This window comes from Carettochelys insculpta, chromosome 20, assembly GCF_033958435.1.
Source record: "Carettochelys insculpta isolate YL-2023 chromosome 20, ASM3395843v1, whole genome shotgun sequence".
Taxonomy (NCBI): domain Eukaryota; kingdom Metazoa; phylum Chordata; order Testudines; family Carettochelyidae; genus Carettochelys; species Carettochelys insculpta.
The window spans coordinates 3,042,887-3,062,587 of record NC_134156.1 but is presented as its reverse complement, the minus strand read 5'-3'; the positions used below and the strand labels follow the sequence as shown (position 1 = coordinate 3,062,587).

General features: G+C 48.9%; 1 protein-coding gene across 1 annotated transcript in view; it reads right to left on the bottom strand.

Moving 5' to 3' along the window:
• Positions 1-1,291: 1,291 nt before the first annotated feature.
• CDRT4 (CMT1A duplicated region transcript 4) overlaps positions 1,292-19,701 on the bottom strand; it is a 42,974-nt gene continuing 24,564 nt past the window's right edge. Inside the window, exon 2 of the mRNA XM_075014919.1 lies at positions 1,292-1,970. Within this exon, the coding sequence (XP_074871020.1) occupies positions 1,510-1,970 (461 nt within the window). The 3' untranslated portion in view covers positions 1,292-1,509. The remainder of the gene's footprint in view (positions 1,971-19,701) is intronic.

Here is a 19,701-nt window from a genome sequence, read left to right as displayed (position 1 = left end):
CACACAAAGGCACACTCTTGCAAAAGGAAAACAAAAGAGTTCTTCAATCACATTGGCCACTATTCCTGGGAGTTAGAGATGATTTTAGCCTCCTACTGTATTTTTTCCACTCACTGAGCTGATTATAAATAGCTCTGGTTTCCTGCAGTTGCCAAATAAGCAGCCCATTTCCCCAGAGACAAAAGGTGATGGAGAAAGTTGTGGGTAACACTGGGGTTGAGGGAGGCAAGCCCCCCAGCCCCACCAAGGCTCCACCCCTTCTGCCCAAGTTCCCCCCCTTGGGAGCCAAGTGTCTCCACTGTAAGGGTAGGCCCCCAGCCCAACCTCCTGCCCCAGCAGGCAGCAGGTGCTCCCACACTCCCCAGAGCACAGGGAGAGTGAGAAGCCCCAGCTCTGTACGTGGCAAAAGTCGTTTAAGTTGTTACCCCGAGCCCCAGGCTGTACTGATTTCAGAGAATCATAGAATTCTAGGGCTGGAAGGGACCTCAGGGGTCATCTGGTCCAGCCCCCTGCCTAAAGCAGCTGGGTTTTGTTTTTGTCTCCACCAAGGGCCCTGGACACCATTTGGATAGTGTAACCAGGTGTAAGTAATTTACATCCACCTCCAGGTCACTTTACACTGCTGGAATGAGTCAAATGGGCCTGGGTGTACAGGCGAGTCAGGCTTTGTCTACACAGGCAACTGAGCGACAAAGCTGTTTTAGTTCACACCCCCTCTGCACACGCAGTGACAAAATCCTTGCAAGGCAATCGGCACTAGTAGGGGGTGGAAGGATTTTGTCCGCGCACATGCTGACAAACAATGTTTGCGCTGTCCTCAAAAGACACACATACCGTCAGGCTGTCTGACTTAAACAGCGTTTTGTGCCCACTTTGCTCTGGTATAAATGACCAAACAAACTACAGGGCAAAAGAGAATCACTGACTTTGATATGATGATAGCCACATAAATATACCAATGGACTGTTGGACTCGCTCCATTTTGATTTGCTTTAATGTAAGCTTGCCCTGGACACCTGAAGCCAATACTCTAAGAGCCAGTTGATTACACTCTTAATTATTTATTATCATTATGTTCTGATTCACTGATATCTTACATAGTCATTTATACCAGCGAAAAGCCATTTACAGCGGCTGAATGGGTGTAAGGTGTTACTAGCTCGGAATAGGAGCGTAGTATGTGCACTTTGGGGTGATCTAAATGATGACACGGGGTGCAAAGGAGCAGATAATAAGATCCAGACTGTGTATCTCTGTGATGCGCCTCTATATATGTGTCTGTTGTGTTCTACCTTCTACCCCTGGCGGGGGGATTTGCCAGGACGCTCGTGAACAAATCAAGTAGCATTCCGTACACCAGACTAGCGTCATTCTGCCGTTCATGCAATCATCCAAATGAGTACACGAGGGTCTCTGAAGGGTATGGCTGTGAAAACCACTCCCAGTCCGTTGCAGAGGAACTTTAATGCAGGCCAGAGTGGTGAAGCAAAACACTTAAGAGGTGTTTGTCTAACTGCAGGCAGTTGATTTCAGCTTGCTGGGAGACATCTGGGAGCCATATGGTAACACCCGGAAGGGGGGTTTACTGGAGAAAATAAGCCTATTGCCTTTAATTGGGGGGCCCCCTGATGCTGAACACCTCTGGAAAAGCACGCCTGCCGTGTCTGCAGGAGAGCCCCTGACAAGCCTAGTGGGGCTGCTGTCTTCTTGGGGCCTTACTGACTCCTGGGTTGTCCCAGTGACACTGGCTTTCTGGGATTCACCGCTTGGCCTTTGACCTGGCGCATGGCCTCCACCGCTTGGGCTGCTGTGCAGTCCTGGTCTGCGTTGGGGCCCAGCCTTCCGCAGCTCATCTTGCGCCACTAGCAGCTTGACGGTGGGAGAGGTGAGGGTGGTGTAGGCTGGCCACCGGCGGCAGCGGCAGATCAAAGGGCTGGGGAGGCCGATATTCGCCGAGAACAAACTCTGTTCTGGAACCCGGAAAATAGACACGTTTAGAATGTGGCAGGTGTGACCCACGCACCTCCTGGGGGTGGCTCACTGCCCACGGAGGGGCACCTGGACCACCCACAGAGCGAGAGAGTTAGTCTCCTCTACAGCCTGAACCAGTCACAAGCTGGCTTTTAGTGCCGAGCACGGCGGCTCATGCGCTAGCTCCAGAGTCCCAGCCGTGCTGGTGCTGCCATCCGCACTCCCCCCAATAACGGCTCCCATGCAGGGCAGGCAGGCTCGGCCTTCAGGCAGGATGACTGAGGCAGTTGCCTTGGGCCCTGCACCTTCAGGAGCCTGTGCTCCAATTGAAAATAGCCTCCACCCCCAACCGGCCAGGTCTCACTGCCAGCAGGCCACCTGGGGCCCCACCCAGTGGATGGGCCCTCCTGGGCCAGCCCTGAGGGCCGGGACAGCTTTTTCCTTTGCACTTGTACAGATGCATGTCCTAGGCAGTCCCAGGGTGAGCAGCAGCAAGCACGTGAACTGCCAGAGCTGGCCAACATGCCGAGGGAGCGCTCCTGCCTTCAGCACCGCTTTGGGTGATGGGAGGAAAGCTCCCCATCATGGCCAGTGAGTTCCGCCAAGGCCTGCCCTCTTCCCCACTCCTTGATTTGTCCAGCCACCATGAAGCAGTGTTAGAGGGCAGGCCAGGGGTTGGGTGTTTGGCCGGGGAGGGGATGCAGGAGGAAGGGAGAGTGCAGGAGCGCACTGGGGGTGGGAGAGCTGGGTGGGAGGGGGTGCAGGAATGAGCCAGGGGATTGGCAGCTGAGTACAGGAGTAATTCCGGACCTGCACTCAGGAGAGCGAGGTACTGCAGCTGTGCCCGAGGAACCAGTTGTGTGGCTGGGGCTACCACCCCTTCTTCATGTCTGTTAAAAAGAAGCTACGTATCCAAGGAATTCAGAGCTCTGCCGTTTAAGCAGGTTGACCTAGTGGCCAGTGGCCGGGACTCGCATGCAGAAGACCCAAGTCCTATTCCTAGGCGTGCCCTTGCCTCATATGTGACCAAATCGCTGCCTAGCTCTGTACTTCACTTTCCCTGTCCATGAAATGGGGATAATGACCCTGATCACCTTTGTAAGGCTCTTTGAGGTCTACTGATGACCAGCGCTAGGTATTCTTGTCCACTGATGGCCAGAGATGTTCTCACTGTTCCAAACAGCCCCCCTTGGAGGGCCATCTGGAACTACGTCAAGCTGGAGTCCTCACGTCTAAATTAACAGAACGAAGAAAGGCAAAAGAAATGCAGCAACAGCAACATTCAATGTTTCTGTCGAGATGTCAAAGGTCAGCTGGAGACTCAGCACCAGAGCTTAGCTTGGTATTAAAACTTTCCATCTCTCCCGGATTTCAGCTCTACCACAAGACACAGCTTCTTCTCTGGTATGTAAACAAGCCAAACAGAAAGCTATGAAAGCTGGCGGATATGACTAGCAAGATTAGAGCCAGAGCGTATGTCCATGCTGCGGCTGTGAAGGGCATACCTGGGGTAGCTTTACCTCTGCTAGCATGGCCAAAGATCGCAGTGTAAATGTAGCGCCATGGGCTTCGTCACAAGGTGTTCCAGCACACTGGGGATCCTTGGTACTGACTTGTGTTGCTGAAGCCCACAGAGCTTCATCCACGCTGCTATTTTTGGCCATGCTAGCTATGCCAGGCACGCCTCCCTTTGCTGCAGTCCCAGCTTGGCATGCCACAGACACTCATTTCAGCTTCACCTTGGAGAGAAAATCCAACAAAGAAAGTCTTGAAGAACCCATCAAACATGCCTTGAGAAATCAGACTTTTACGTCCCTTCCTAGGGTTGAATTGAAAGCCTGTCACCAAACCCACTCATTCTTGCCTGGCAGCAATTTTTCATTTAAGAACTGCAGAGGCCGCAGGCAGCTATAGAATTTCCTGTGTGCATGTAATTGCTTTTATCTTTACTAGCACTGCATAATAAATCACAACAATTATATCATTAGTGATTAAATATTTACAGGAGTAAAAGCTGCTTTTGCTTAAACAAGCAGGTTATTGGGCGTGGGAAGCTGGAGAAAAGGCCCCATTGATCAGTGTATCAACAATCAGTGTAGCCCTGTGGAATAAACACTCTACTGAACTGGGGGATGCTTCCACCCCAGCAAGTCCTGGGTAACAGACTAGGAGCCAAGGGCCATCCAATGAGATGATTCGTTGCCATCAGAGTTACAACTGCCTTAGCAATTCATTCCATCCCAGGTTCTTCTCCTGCCCACAAAGCAGTTATCAGATTCCCCAGGAGGCAGACAGGAATACAAGGGAAGTGTCCACAAGATGTTTTTACTGAGACAGTGTCCACACCGTGAAAGACCTTGAGAATCGACTTTGTGCCTGTTCTATGGGCATGTCAGAGACTTCCTTTCTCCAGGGCCGTTCATCTCCAGGTGTGCTCCTAAATCCAACCCCAGTCTCTGTGCCTCGGTTAAGTGGAGATAATACTACTTCTTTTCTCACACTATTCAGCTAAGGAGCAGAACAAAAGAACTAGGGGGTCAGTAAATGAAATTTTTGGGTAGCAGGTTTAAAACTAACCAAAGGAAGTTTTTCTTCACACAGCGCACAATAGGCCTGGGGGAACTTCTTGCCAAAGGAAGGTGTGAAGAGCAAGACTCTAATAGGGTTCAAAAAAGAACTAGTCAGTGGCAGAAAGTGGTGCAGAACCAAGGAGTCTGGGCTCCCAATCATCAGTTCTAATTACTACATGATTTTGCTAGGCCTCGTTGAGAATGGAAATCGTGCTTTTCTCAAGCCTATCTTCTGCTCACATTGCCGGTGGCATAACAGTGTGCCAGAAAAGAACCATCGGTGTTTGTTTTCAGTGCTCTGTGTTGACCCACAGATTGTGCATTCCCAGCTCCAAGAATGTCAGAGAACCCGGCAGCAGTTGTCCTGTGTCCTTATTCCTGCCGCCTCTGGACTGCTTGGCTGTCTCAGACAGGGTGCACGCACGCAGGCTGGAATTTGCTCCGGTAAATGCTGTTCTCCTGCTCATGCTTAAGAACATGGAAGTCCCTGAGATAACTGGCTGCTGGTCTCTCCTATTTTCTGTCTCCCTCCCACCCCTCCCTTCCTTCCTTCCTGTGACTCGCTCCACACTTGTCAGCAAGCCCATTCTGAGCAGGATAAAGCTGAAATGATTTCAGTCACCCGACTTGAATTAGAAGAATCTTTGAGTACACCCCAAGGGCATTCTTCATTTCCCAGCATTACTAACTTGTCCAAAGTCTACTGTAGGCCTTTCCTTATTGCTTCTGAGTGGAATCCCCATAGTGATACTGCATGAGCCAGATTCAGCTGCAATGTGCGGCTAAGTCTCTCAGAGCACTAGTGGAGGTAATGTGAGTAGACCAGCTAGGGAAGATAGTAAAGGAACAGAAAACACACTTTTTCAGAGCGCAGAGCATAAAGGCGGCCATACTGAGTCAGACCAAAGGTCCAGCTAACCCAGCATCCTGTCTTCCAACAGAGGCCAATGCCAGATGCCCCAGAGGGAGTGAACAGAGCAGGTACTAATCAAAGTGATCCCTCCTCTGTCACCCATTTTCCGACTCTGACACCATCCCTGCCCATCCTGGATAATAAGTATTGATGGACCTGTCCTCCATGCATTTATCCATTTCTTTTTTGAACCCTGTTAAAGTCCTGGTCTTCACAACATCCTCTGGCAGGGAGTTCCACAGGCCAACCATACGCTGCATGAAGAAAAGCTTCCTTTTATTTGTTTTAAGCCTGCTACTTATTAAATTCATTTGGTGACCCACTAGTTCTTATGGGAACAAGTAAATATTTTTTTATTCACTTTCTCCATACTGAAGAAAGTCAGACTGGATTTGGTAAGGAGTACTGGTTGAGAACAGATGTAATTTTTTTTTTTAGAAAAAAGTTGAAATATTTGGTTTTGAACTTTTTTAAAAGGAAATGTTTCGACTTTTAATTTTTAAGCCAGCATTGTGTTTCAAAATTTAGCTAATTTAAAATAAGAGAGTACATAAAAATGACCCTAAACTAAGTGATCTCCCCCCAAAATTACTTGGAAGGATAAACAAGCCTTTTTGTTCCTCCTGAAACAAAGGCAGTGGGTGGGGTGTCAATGTTTTGGGTTTTGGCGCATTTATCGGTTTTGGTTTGGACTGAACATCTTTTTTGTTGCAGTTTGGCCCTCACTGAAAAATCCCTTACTCGCTCAGCTCTAAGATCCAATCATTTGTATTCTTTATGAAATAGGAAAACTTGCAGAATAAATGTTAAGGTTGCTTAGATCTCTGGTGCACAGGTAGGTGAGATCCTCCATGCATAAGTGGGAGTGATCATTGCGATTTTCTTTAAATCTTTTTTTTTTGCACAGCACAATGTCAATTTTGATGAACATTTTCAATTTCTGATCTGGGGACTCAGACAAAAACTGTTATTTAAAATCAACTCTTTGAAACAAAGCTATATTTTCTGTTCCCAAATTTTCAAAAGGTCAGGGTGACATGTCAAACTGGTTTGTTTTCATGAAAAAATATCAAAATTTTCCACTCTGGTGTTTGCAATTTGAAAAATTCAGAATTTGTCATTATATGAAAAATGTTTGCCCTTTCTATTTTTCATTCCTTTTTCCAAGCAAAAAGTCATTTGAAAATGTTGACAGTTCCCAGGAAAGGGCAATTCCAATTTTCCCCTCCAAAAAAGCCCTATTTATGAGAGTTTTAAAGGCATCTGCTAAGGAGGAGTGACGCTGTTAATCAGTGCTTGCATGTGATACATTTGCACTATAGAAAATGTATTTAAATTCTGTGTGTGCAAATCCAGTGTTGCACATGGAGGTCCACTGTGTAACAACAGCAGGATTGGCACCAAAGGCAACAATGATGACTCTGTGTTTGAAGACACAAGAAACAAGGGCCTGATCCTTTCACTGACTTCAGTAGGCTGGGGATCAGGTCTGGAGGAGAGCTAACACTCAAACTGAAAACCAGGCACCCAGCCGCTCAACCACACTGAGCTGTGAATTAAATATAGAAATTAAAAAGGCCATGGAAAATAACTCTGCTCCCCCCACAGGCACATCCAAAACTTAGTCCGTTTCCATTCCACAGCCCCAAGCCATCCTGCTGTGAAACAGCTGTGCGCTGCATTCCAGCGCATCTTGGAGAAAGCCACAAACGGTCACTGCTGTGCAGTAGTACCAAAGCAAATCAAAACATGACACTGTCGGTGTTGTAAAGCAACAGCTAGCGGGGCCCTTCTTTCAAAGATCTCTGTGTGTGAGTGAAGTTAGGAAAGCAAATTGATTGTAGTTTATATGCAGAGCCCCTGAAAATATGAGAGGGGATTTGCAGAGCGAGCAAAGGCACGGTATAGGGCCCACCTTAGGGAATTTACAGTGCAACAGATGAAAGCAATAAGCTATATAGGAGACTGCAGAATAAGGAAGAACATGAATTGCATGAACAGCAGTATGACTTGGTCTAGGCATGTGCAAGTACCCTTTACATTTATATCGTTTTTCAAAGGAGTACTTAGCTGAGCCACACTAAACCAAAACCTGCATCCAGCCACTTGCTCTTCTGACGTAAAGGGAATCGACAACTTCTCAGTTTTGTGTCAGTGTTCGCAATGGGAGGGTGCCTGTGTGCGCTTCTTTTGGGTCTTGTGATATCGAATTGGGATTGCATGGAATTACTCTGATAAGGGGAAAACACTGCCATTTGCATGTGATGTATGGTGGCCAAGGTTTTCCAAAGAACCTATGGACTTGAACTACTCAAGAATAAAACCTTTTGTGGACTCTCATGTGCTTTGGACAGCAGCACTGACTTAACTACATGTGACAAAACGGCAGGGCCTTAACATTTCTGTGCCTAATTGTGAAGTGATGGGTGATGGATGGATAGTGTTGCTTTAGATCAGTGGTTCCCGAAGTGTGGTACACAAAACGATTTCCAGGGGTATGCAGCGGAAAATATATTACTAAAAATCAGGGGGAAGGCACTGGGAGAGGGGATATGCTGGTCAGGCTGACGTCCCGAAAGGGGTACGTGAACGTTTTACGTTTGGGAAACATGCTTTAGATTATTGTGGGTATGGGGGAGGTGTTGCTCCAATCAAAGTTAAGGTGCACACCCATGTGTGTGTGGCTCTGAGTTCCAAACCCCCTCTTTCCCAAGCACTCCATCCGGGTTATGAACTGTGGTTAAAGCATCCCAGGTGTTTCTCTCCTGACCTTCACCTCCAGTCCTCACTGTGTTGGCACCCAGCAAAATGACTTGCAAGCTACACTCCAAGACTGGATAGCTAGGAGAACAACACTGACGTCTTGGAAGTCCGTACACGTTCCCAGTTTGACTCCTCAAGGCTTCTCTAACTTTTCCTGGTGGCAGTAGTTCTAGGGAGACCACAGAAGCCCCCTAAAATCTTCCCCACAGCTACCCAGCCCAAAGGTCAAACATTGCACATAAGTAAGGGGGAAACAGTACAGCATCTTCACCCTTACTGTTCTGCCCTCAGAGCTAAGCAGCTCACCCCTCCAGAGTACAATCCATGCCCCCTATAGTTAAAAAAGTATGTATCTACAAGATATATATTCTCTCCTATAGACAACCTCCCAACCTCATGAGGATTCTAACCAATAGCCACAGTCTATACCGCAGGAACACCAGTCCTGGGACTTTTCCTTGCAACGAAGCCCGCTGCCAGCTTTTTCCACATATCTGTTCTGGCAATACCATCAATGGACCTAACCAGGTTATTCACAAAATCATGGACACATTCTCATGCTCCTCAACTAACATCATATATGCCATCTATGTGCCACAGATAAACTATTTTGCTAGTCTTTGAAGTGCTACTTGACTGCTTTTCATTTTGATTGTATATGCCATCATGTGCCAACAATGCCCAGATGCTTTGTATATTGGACAGACTTCAGACTCTCTCAGACAAAGAGTTAATGGGCACAAAACCGACATCAAAACATTCCTGATGCACAAACCAGTTAGTCTACATTTTAATGGAGTGGGCCATTCTGTTAATTACCTAAGAGTCTGGGTTTTATTGAAGAAGAATTTCCAGTCTGCTTTACAAAGAGAAGCTGCTGAACTCTCTTTCATATTCAAATTCGACACATTAACACGTGGTTTGAACCGGGATGCAAATTTTCTGGGACATTATAGGGGCTCTTTGGCACACTTGGGTAATCTAATTTTTGACTCCCTACCCCCGCCCCTCTGCTCTCTGATTTGCTCACCTTGATAATTTTTTTTCTGATGTGTCTACTTTGATTACTGTTTTGGTTCTCTGTGCCTTAAATATTGAGACTGTTCTGGTCTGGCTATGGTCTGAAGAAGTGGGTCTGTCCCACGAAAGCTCACCTAATAAACTATTTTGCTAGTCTTTAAAGTGCCGCTTGACTGCTTTTTGTTTTGACATCTACAAGATGGATAGCACCACTCTCCCAATTTCCTGTCTCATCCACCTGAGGCCTTTTCCCCACCCCCAACGGGAAGAGGCTGGCACTGACCCCAAGTGACCAGATAGCAATTGTGAAAAATCAGGCTACTTTCTTTTGAGGGGTAAGGATGGGGGTAATATTTGCCCGTGTGAGATAAAGCCCCTAATACAAAGACAGTCCATATAATAATGGACAACTGGTCACCCATAGTGGGACCCACCATGTGTTTACAGCAGGGACAGCAGATAGATGAACCAGGTGCCAGCTAAGGGGTACACAGCTGCAGAGCACACTCAGGAGAGACATGACCATGGAAGGACAGGGGCTGAGCAGAAAGCATGATGCCCAGGCAGGGCAGGCGAGAGTGCCCCTAAGGAGAAGTGAAGGAGGGTTCTGATGAGCCATCAGTTAGTAATATCTTGGATTTGGCTAAGGACTGGGCTGTTGTGAACCCCCAGCCTCCTGGTACACACGCTGTGCAAGCGGTTGTTACCAAGAGCTGTGTCTGTGACACAGGTGCAAGAAGTAGGGGTGGTGCTACTGTACTCCCAGGCTCTGGGTATCCCAAACCTGCACCGCCATTTCTCAGGATCCCTGCACCCGTGCAGGCCTAGCGCTACTCAGGGGTTCTGCTGCCAGCCCCAGCTCCTGCTTGGCCACTGGCCCTGTACCCAAGATCGCCAGCCTGGGCTCCCACTTGGCTGATGTCCTCAGGTTACAATCAGGTACTAACAGAGAGACTCCCGCACCTGGGAATGGAGATGGGAGACAGCACAGTCCATTCTGAGTCCAGCTCAAATGCTCCAGAGGTCACAGGTCCTCTGATGCCAGGCATAAGATTCAGACATCACTCCACTTTGAGGAAAAGGAGAGGAACCTGTGGGAGACCCCTGTAAAACCAGCAAGGCTTGCAGGCACGAACGGTTCCTTTTCATGAACAGCTGGAAAAATCTGCCAGCATTGCTGGTAGAGAAATGTCTCTCAGCGGATACCACTTTTCCCTGCTAAAGCTGTGTCGTTTCTATCCCAGACCAAAAGAAAAAAAAGTGCTAATTTTTGGCCAAATTTCACTGAATAAAAGCCACATGATTTCTGCCCTTTCACCTTATGATGCTCAGAATTACAGCACTTGGCTGTTGTCCGTACATGGCTCTCCATGTTATGGCCCCTGCAGCCAGATACACCATGTTATGTACCATATCCATGCTGCTGATTTATTTCACAAGTTGCTTCAGGAGACCTTTGGATGGGAAAAAAGCCCAAGATAAAAAACTCTCCAGATAAAAAATCCTGGTCAAGAAACAGTTCCTCTGTAATCTAAAATCTCCACTGCTGGCAGCAGCAAACAATACTGTTACACCCATTGATTTTCTTTCCAGGACATGTTGAGATTGTTTTTCTTATTATTTTGATTGCATTGACCATCTCCCAAAAGAAAGACGATTTTGCTTTTTATGAAAGAAAGACCTTTAAATCATAATGCTCCCAGCTGACACTTTCCTGCATGCTGCGATGGTTGTGAACTACAATTCTAAGAGGAATTTCTGGCAGTGGGACAATTTTCACACTCTTATATTTAGAGAGAGCTTGCAGGAAAAATAGCCAAATCTGTCAGTTATAAATCAGGCCGTTCTGACAGTGCCCAGAGCTTGCAATAAAGTAAATGAGGGGGAAATGAAATTATATGTTGCAGAGGGGAACTTTGCAAACTAATAAGCTTTTGTTTAAAAAAGCACCCTTGGACTATTTAGAACTGCAGTAGTTCTTCTTCTCCCTTTTCTGTTTAAGTTACAGTTTCTCTCTCTGCTCCCTTCCAGTGGACTGTTGGTTCCCAAACACCGATATCTAATTTATTTTACTTTTCACCATGTGGTTTCCGTATTCATTTGATAATCAGTCAGAGCTCTGGTCTCCAGGGACTAGGGCAGAGGAGGGAGAAATACTTCAGTTTTGCTTTGGAATCAGGAATTAGTCTAATGAAAAACATTTGCTTGCTGTGTGGTTTGAATGCACATTTATGCGGCAAAAAGGCATAGATAAGGGCTTGATCCACTACAGACAGTGGAAATATCTCACTGCCTTCAGTGGGCTTTGGATGGGAACATGATGTCTTTCACTGACATAGTTTAAAGCCAACTGAAATCTAATAACTCCTGTGAATTAATCCATCTATGGTGCTTACAAATACCAAAACACACTAAGAAGGCTCCTCTTGCAATCTGCCCAAAGCTGGAGTGTGCACAAGAAAATTTGATTTCCTCAGGTAATTGCCAGATCAAAGAAGTTCAGATAAGCACCCAGACCCCAGCTAAACTGGCTTAGGAGCTCATTAACTTCATCAGTTTCCTTAGCTAGCAAAGAAGCTGTTGTCATGTCAAATATTATAGAAGAGGAAAAATCACCGATGAGTTGAGCCAAATAGCTGTCAAATCCCAAATGCGATCAAATTTTGTGACATCTGTGGTTTTATTCCCCACATTTCATGTCAACCCTTTCCGTCTGCACTAGTTTCAACATATTTGCCCTCTTCAGGGATCCTGGAAATATCCCTTGCCTCCCTCAGTGAACCCCAACGGTAAGCTATTGGGTGAGGCTTTGCAGCAAAACTGGTAAGAAAACCTGCGATTCTATCAATGCTTTTAGTCCTGCAGAGAACCACCAGCTGTAGTTGTAGAGGTGTAGCTATCTTGGTGATGAACATAGGATTGTTAGATTAGATTTTACTGAGGATACAAGGGACTCATCTTCTGGAGCATTACTTCATTCTGTATATAAGATTATATTTATTGATTCTTGATTTTTACACCAATATTTTAGCTGCTTATTTGCTATGGTCAAGGTTTCCAAACAAAATAAGTGAAACTCCGAGAACAGGGTGATGCCTTTTCCGCCTCTGTAACTGAGCAGTGTACAAAGGCATGTTAGTAACATATTGCAAGAGACGAAGCCAACTTAGAAGCTTACCAACAAGCAGTTTCCTGTGCATCTGCTCACGATCCCGTTGCAACCTCTGCTGGTTTGGTACTGACTTTAATGGGATAAGGCTTTGACCCTCAGTGCCAACTCAGATGTAGTGGCAATTGTTAAATAATTGCTGGATACTGACTAAAGCTGATGAAGGGATAAAAACAACAAAAACCCCTTTATTCACTCATCTGATTTCACTGCTTGAAATTCTCCATAAACTGATTCACACTCAAACTTGGGCCCATGAGCATGAATCGGGGAGCTGCGTAACAAGAGCAGAAAGTGATCATCACAAAACCCAGTGGTCAAGTACATTACAGCACAGGGGAACCTGTTTGCCCAGTATCACATCTCCGCAAAGAGGGAAATGCGGACAGGCCTCAATGAACCCGCGGTCTGAGCTCACGGCGAGAAATTAATGTAGGAGGAGAATAGCCTGGCAAATATTTTTTTTCAGTATCAGTTAAAGGAAGGGGATCAACACCCACTCAGTTCAGTAGGAGCCTTGTTCATTGACTCTAGTGGGCTATACATCAGGCCAATAATGCAACATCAGCATCTGCCTGCAGAAGCAGAACCACCAGAGAGGCCATGTGGGGATGTGAAACCAATTAGCTGAGATTCCACATTAACCTGGCAGATGCTCATTACATTGCTAATGCACTACTGGCCAGCGTTCAGCTGTGCCGGGGAGAAGGGCGGAATGAGAACGGCAACAGAACAGAACCCTCCCACAGCTGTGCCTCTAATTCCAGGAGCAGGACAGCCTGGAGAATCTGACCGCGGCTTCTGGCCTTAAAAGCTATGAATCTATGTATTTATTATTAAATTATCCAATACCAAATGCAAAATATCCCCCTCAAAGCACCCTGAAGTTTGCAGAATTAACACTGGAAAACAGAAGTTCAGATTCTGAAAGCAACCTGGGTGCCCTGCATCCTCTGTGATTGACAGGACATATTTGACAATACACCCATTAATGCGTCAGAGGACAAAGAACATTAAAAACCCCACATATCTGTCATGCACCTGGGTGAACAGTTGCCACAGAGCCTGTGCGTCATTTTTGCTGGAAGGAACCTGGTGAGGTCATCAAGTCCAGTCCCCTGTATTCAGGGCACGGCCAAGCACATACAGACCATCCCTGACAAGTGTCCGTAAAAACCTGCCCTTAAAAATCTCCAATGATGGAGATTCCGCAACCTGCCTAAGCAATTTGTTCCAGTGCTTAATATCGCCACAACTGGAGGGGGAGAACGGCAGCTGGTGCAAATCAGTGTCATTCCATTGACCAAAGTATCCTGAAGCCGACAGGAGCCTTCTCACCCAGGGGTCTCCAGAACAGGCTCTAAAGCCTGTCCCAGACTTCTCCTCACTTGCCTGTCCTTTACTGGGGCCCCATCCAGCCCCAGTGTTCTGACCCCACTGGTGCTAAACCAGTGGCCTCTAGGACGGTGCAAAGGGAAGCTCTCTGGGGCGTGGCTGGGAGTGGTCAGAAATACGGGGCGGGGGTGAGGGAAGGCGCTTGTTTGTTTGAAAACAAGGAGACAAATAGTTGACATTAAGATTTCAGGCAGGCTGTGGGCTTGGGCTGCTTCTTTCAGCTCTCGCACAAAGGGACCTTTTTCCCCCCTCGCTCTGTAGGAAAGAAACAACAGAGCAGCCACAGACAGGAACCACAGTGATGGCCTGGGAAGGGGCTGTGGAATTTCGGTGGCTGTTTTCTCTCCTGGAGACACAATGGCCTGTGCTCCAAAGCGACAGACAAAGGAGGAAGCAAAGGCCAGGACGTGCACATGTGACTTTTCGCTGCCACCCCACCAGCCTCTCTGCCCAGGCAAAGCCATCACTGCTGCAAAGCCCTGATCCTCTGGTGCTCTGGGGAGTACAGCCGACAGCAGGCGTGGGGGGCGACGTGAGGTGCAGGCGAGGGAGATGCTGCCTGCGCGCTAACCCCATGGCTAAGGCAAAGCCTCAGCAAAAAAGAGAATGAACACAGGGAAGACGCCTGTTGAGGAGCCAGGCACACTCCTACCCCTGGAAGAGGTGCATGTACCTCCAGAGCCTCATTCACCGGGGTCTCTTGCCTGGCAGTGCAGAGGATTGCAGCGGGGGACAGGGCGAAGAATCCAGAGGTACATGGAGTCGCCAGTGTCTGTTCTAGGGTTAGCTAAACCAGCCAAACCCAGAGTCACAGGGCAGCCTTTTGAAGAGCAACTGGGTGATTTAGGCACCTTCCCAAGTCCCCTCCTCAGGCGTGAGCTAGTTGTTTGGGCACCTAAGTGTAACTGAGAGCAAATGGGACCCTGTCTCCTCAGTCACTCAGACCCCTTTGAAATCACAGCCCTCAATGGAGTCTTGTTATGTTGCAGCTGACGTGACCTAGTGGTCTGCGAGCTGGCCTGGGAGCTGGGCCTGCTGCGTTCTCGTCCCTTCCTGGCCTCTGACAGGTCCCATACTCCCACCGCCTCAGATTACAGCGCTATAAAAGTGGGGCTTAGGTTTCTATTGCCTGCAGATCTGTGCTATCCAGATACACCCTATTCTGTTTCATAGCAAATGCCTCTAGCACAGGGGTGGGCTCGCCTGCATCCAGCTCCCTGAGGCTCGGGCTCTCCTCCATAGCATCCGGTCTGCGCTGAGGTTGGGGTGTGGGGCTCAGAGCCTCACAGGCCAGGTCAGGCCCCCGGGCCCTGCCCAGCTGGGGCAAGAAGCAGCGCTGGGCTGTGAGCTCTGTGTGCCTCCGTCTCTGTTGCTCAGTGCAGTGCCAGCTGGAGCTTCTCCCTGACACTCCGCTTGGCTGCAATTCGGGCCACTCGGGGCAGGGGGTGCCTGGGAGTGGCACAGGAAGAACCTCACCAGGGAGCCTTCTCTGCATGGCCATATCACCAGATGAGGGAGGGGGTGTGGCGGCGGGGGTGTCCCAGACCTGCACCCCCACCCGTCTTCTGCAACCAGCCCCAGCGCACCCTTCTGCTCAGATCCCCACCCAGCTCCTTCACCCACCCACACCCGATCCCACTCAGACTCCAAACCCAGCCTGTTCCTGCACCCTCCCTCCCTCCTGCCAGCCCCCACACCCCAAGCCTGATTCCTGGCAGCCCCCTCCCACACTGCACCCCTCAATTTGACCCCATCCCAGAGCCTTGGCGGGGAGCCACAAAACCTACTAGCCCTGGGCCCCAGGCATTGGGAACCACATCAGTCAGGTGGATTTTTTGTTGGTTCCCGCTGGTGTATCCCCCAAACTGATTTTTCTGTGGACTAGTGACAGCCCCCGACCCACTCTCTTCGCTCACATGTCTTATCGTGCAGCTGAGCAATCCCTCCCTTCTTCCCCTTTCTTCAGTCACTCTTCTGGACGTGACGAACGGTGCGCCAGCAGGCACCAGCCCTTCGGCCAGTTCCATGGCACTTACAACGGAGGTTTAAAGAGCACCACATGTGTCTGCTCTAGCATAGTAAACATGCAACCATCCACTGGCCTGAAGCAGAGGACAAATGTGCTCAGCAAGGGAGCAGCGCCCAGAAGAGGTTTCAGACAGGCGAGTGGCTATAAATCACCTAAGAGCCCCACTCCTCTGGCCAGCCACCACCTGTCCGTGCTGGGCCTGCCCTGGAGACTGGATGGGTCTGGCACAGGCTGACTGGAAAAGCTGGTCTCTTCCCTTCTGCCCTCAGCCCAGGAAATCCTGCCACTTCTCCCCCAGCAGCAGGAGGGAGCAGGAGCTCCGCAAGCGGCAGGAGGTGAATCGTGTTGCTGCTGCTGCAGGGGCCCAACAGACTGATAGCCCATGGACAGGCCCAGGAAGCAGCCAGCGTGGGAATTCCTGCACCCAGGAATCAGCCACTGCTCAAGGAGAGGGGGTTCCAGAGTCCAGGCCTGAGAAGCTGAGGCTGGAGAGGCCGTCGAGACTGCTTGTGGCCGACGGGTTTGTGCCGTGCTCCCACAGACGGCCATGTGCACCAGCAGGGGCGTTCTGTCCACGCCGAGACAGCTCCAGAGAGATCTGTGCACTGGAGCAATTCCTGGCAGAGTTCCTGCCTCCCCAGGGCTGTCACAGTTAGCATGCGGGGGGCGGGCACACCATTCAGCCTGAAGCCTCTCAGAGATTGTGACAGGGCACTTGACTCACTGCTGGACGGTGCCACCTCCTGGCAGTCCCGTCACTTGGCTCTGCCAGGCCAGCGTCCCTTCTGGCCATTGCACTCCATCACTCCGTCTCACCCCACCTCCACGGCCCCTCTCGCGTAGCAGGGACTGCAGCCCTCTCTCTGTGACAAGGTCACTGCGTGGCTGGCCCTTCAGGGTGCCTAAAGGCCTTCCACACAGTACCTTCTCCAGCACTGCCCTGATGGCTCCCCTTCCCCTGGGCCTGCCCACGACCCTGGGTTCCAACCCAGGGATCCTCTGACAACTGCCGTCTGCTTCCCTCTAACTCCTTCCTGCAGCCTCTGGTTCCCTCCAGGTGGACCAGCTCAAAGTCTTCCTCCCAGGGAATAACACCAGACCCCTGAACCTTGTAGCCTCAAAGAGGCCTCCCTTCTCCCAGGGAGGGACTACAGACCACGTCCCTACAGCCACCCCTACTCGCTTAATGAACTCAGCCCAGCTCCTCTCCCAGCTGCACTTCCTCAGCCAGTTAGGCCTTAGCAGCTCCCTGGCTTTCCTCCAGGTGCAGGGTCAATGGGCCCAATTTACTCCTTCAGGCTTTGGGGGGGGGGGCGGGTATGGACTCCCCGTCCCAGGGATCCAGTGCACTTTCCAAAATGGCTGATGAGGGCAGCTCGGCTCTGCCTGTGCCAGACCACTGCCCATCCTGCAGAGGAACTGTCAGAGGGATGCCCTGGTCATGGCTGTTGTCCACAACAGGTCACTTGAGCGCCAGACTCTAGGAGTGTGAGGCAGCGTTCACAGCCTCATTGCACTTGCTGCCGTTGCAAGTGTATTACCCAGAGGCACTGAGACCTCATCTGGGGTGAGTGAAGTCTCTGCTCTACAGCCTTGGCTGAGAGCCAGCTGGCCTTTAGCTCATGCGGTACAGTGCAGGGCTTTAGACCCTATGCTCGGAGGTTCTATCCGTGGGGCTGGCAACCCAGGTCTGTCGGTGTCACACAAGAATGTAGATTAAGCAGCGGCTAACAGCAACAGTGCAGGTCTGGGCTCCAGAAAGGCGACAAGGAAATAAGCCACCGCTTCGCCAGGGCGGGAGAAGGAGACCTTAAAAAATCATTTAGACTCTTCTGTTATTTTCATTCTGCACTTCTAGCGAGGAAAGCTTTTAGCGACAAGGTCAGTTTCGGCCAGTGGTTGTACACTAGACTGGAGAGACACTGAAAATAAACACACCACTCTCCTCGGGAGAGCTCATTGCTACTATGGTGCCAGTGAAAAGCTAGCGTTCAGTTTCAGCATGACACAGATGAGGGCTACAGATGCCAGACACAATGGAATGCATTGTGTTTGCAGCTGAGTGAATCACATAGTACTGGAGTATTGGCAAGTGGCGACAGGATGAGCTGGAGTTTCACTTTCTCAGTTCAGCCTGGTAGAAGGAGGAAGGAATTAGCTCAATAATACTCTCCGGACTAGCTGTGAGTCTGCCTGTCTTTGAAACACAGGGTAATATCTAGCACTTCTCATCCAAGAACATCTAGTGCCTCCAAGCAATCTGCCAAATACTTAGCAAGAGCCTCAAAGCAATTTACAAATACTAGTTAGGCCTCATATATTGGTTGTACAATCCCCATTTTACAGGCAGGCAAACTGAGTCACTAGCCCACACTGTCAGGGCTGGGAGGGGAACCTGTGTTTCATAGAAATGAAGGGCTGGGTAGGCTCTTGTGGGTCTATCTAGTCCATTACGCTGTGCTGAGACAGGGCCAAGTAAACTTATGCCAGGTACACCTGATATAGCCCTAGCCTCTGCCCAGCAGGCCACACTGCCTCCCAGGTACTTGAGGGATGCACCCTAATAAGGAGGCTGGAAAGCTGATGGTGCTGTTCGTTAGAAGGGGACAGACCCAGCAGCACAACAGAGGGAAGTGATCGCCTGAGCGGTGGAATGATCCCAAGGCCCAAAAGCCCCTCCTTAGCTTTGGACTGCTGGCACTAGGGAGCTGTTCAGCTGCATTGCAGAGTAACTAACCTTCCCATCCGTCAGGCAGTGAGAGGATAAAAACCAAGCAACTGCACAATTTCCAATCAGTCAGAAAGAGGAAGTGCCACTGCTGTCTGAACAATCGGTGCTTTCTGAGCCTGGGGAACAAGCAGGGAAAACACTACAAGGCCTTACAAATGACATGCTCAGCAAGCAGGATGGTTCAAATGGCCTGAGGCTCCAGGTCCAATTCTGACATTGCTACTTCAGCTCAGAGCTTTGTTTAAAAATGTCGGGCTCTGCAGCACTGAGAAAACGCTCAGGCTGGCTGGACGTGGTTCGTCCTCCTAATTCCCGGTTTGATTGGCCTTAATAAATCCCAGCTTTTCAAGCCTCTCTAATACCACTCTGATTCCCACTGTGACTAACCCTGTTTTGTTCCAAAATGAGCAGCAAATGTTTCTTTTTTTCATAAGCCCATTTTGGTGGTGACCTGCAAACCAGTGAAAGCTGTTGGAGGCAACAGGCCCCATCCTCTCTGGCTTGGCATTTCAGGTAGCCATTTCTGCCAGTGGAAACGGGGTGTAAAAATGAAATAGCTGTGCACTGCAATCTGCTTTACCCTGACTTGCTGCGGTGTCTCTGGTCATGCAAACACAGTGCAATGGAGGATTAATCCCAGGAAGTCCAGAACTCAAGCCTCTATCCGTTGTAAGCAGACACCATAGAGCATTGGACCTTGCTAACTAAAGTGCAGAGCCAGGCAAAACTTTTCATACACGGTTTTCTGTGCCTTAAATATTGAGTCTCTGGTATGGCTATGATCTGAAGAAGTGGGTCTGTCCAACGAAAGCTCATCACCTAATAAATTATTTTGTTAGCCTTTAAAGTGCTACTTTTCTTTTTCTTTTCTTGCAAAAAGGTTTTGGTCAAAAAACTGGGCTTTTCTCAAAATCGAAACATTTGCTAAAAATTATTGACTTTATTGCAGTTTTTCCTTTAAATTATTTTTTTTAGGGTTGCCACATCTGAACTTTCGAAAAAGGAAACCCCTGAGCAAGAGTGTATCTGTGTCAGTATCTACCAACTCACATTGTATTAATGTGCTATAGTACTATAGTATATAGTATACATTAATACAACATGAATTGGTAGATATCTATGTACTACAGTATGTTAACA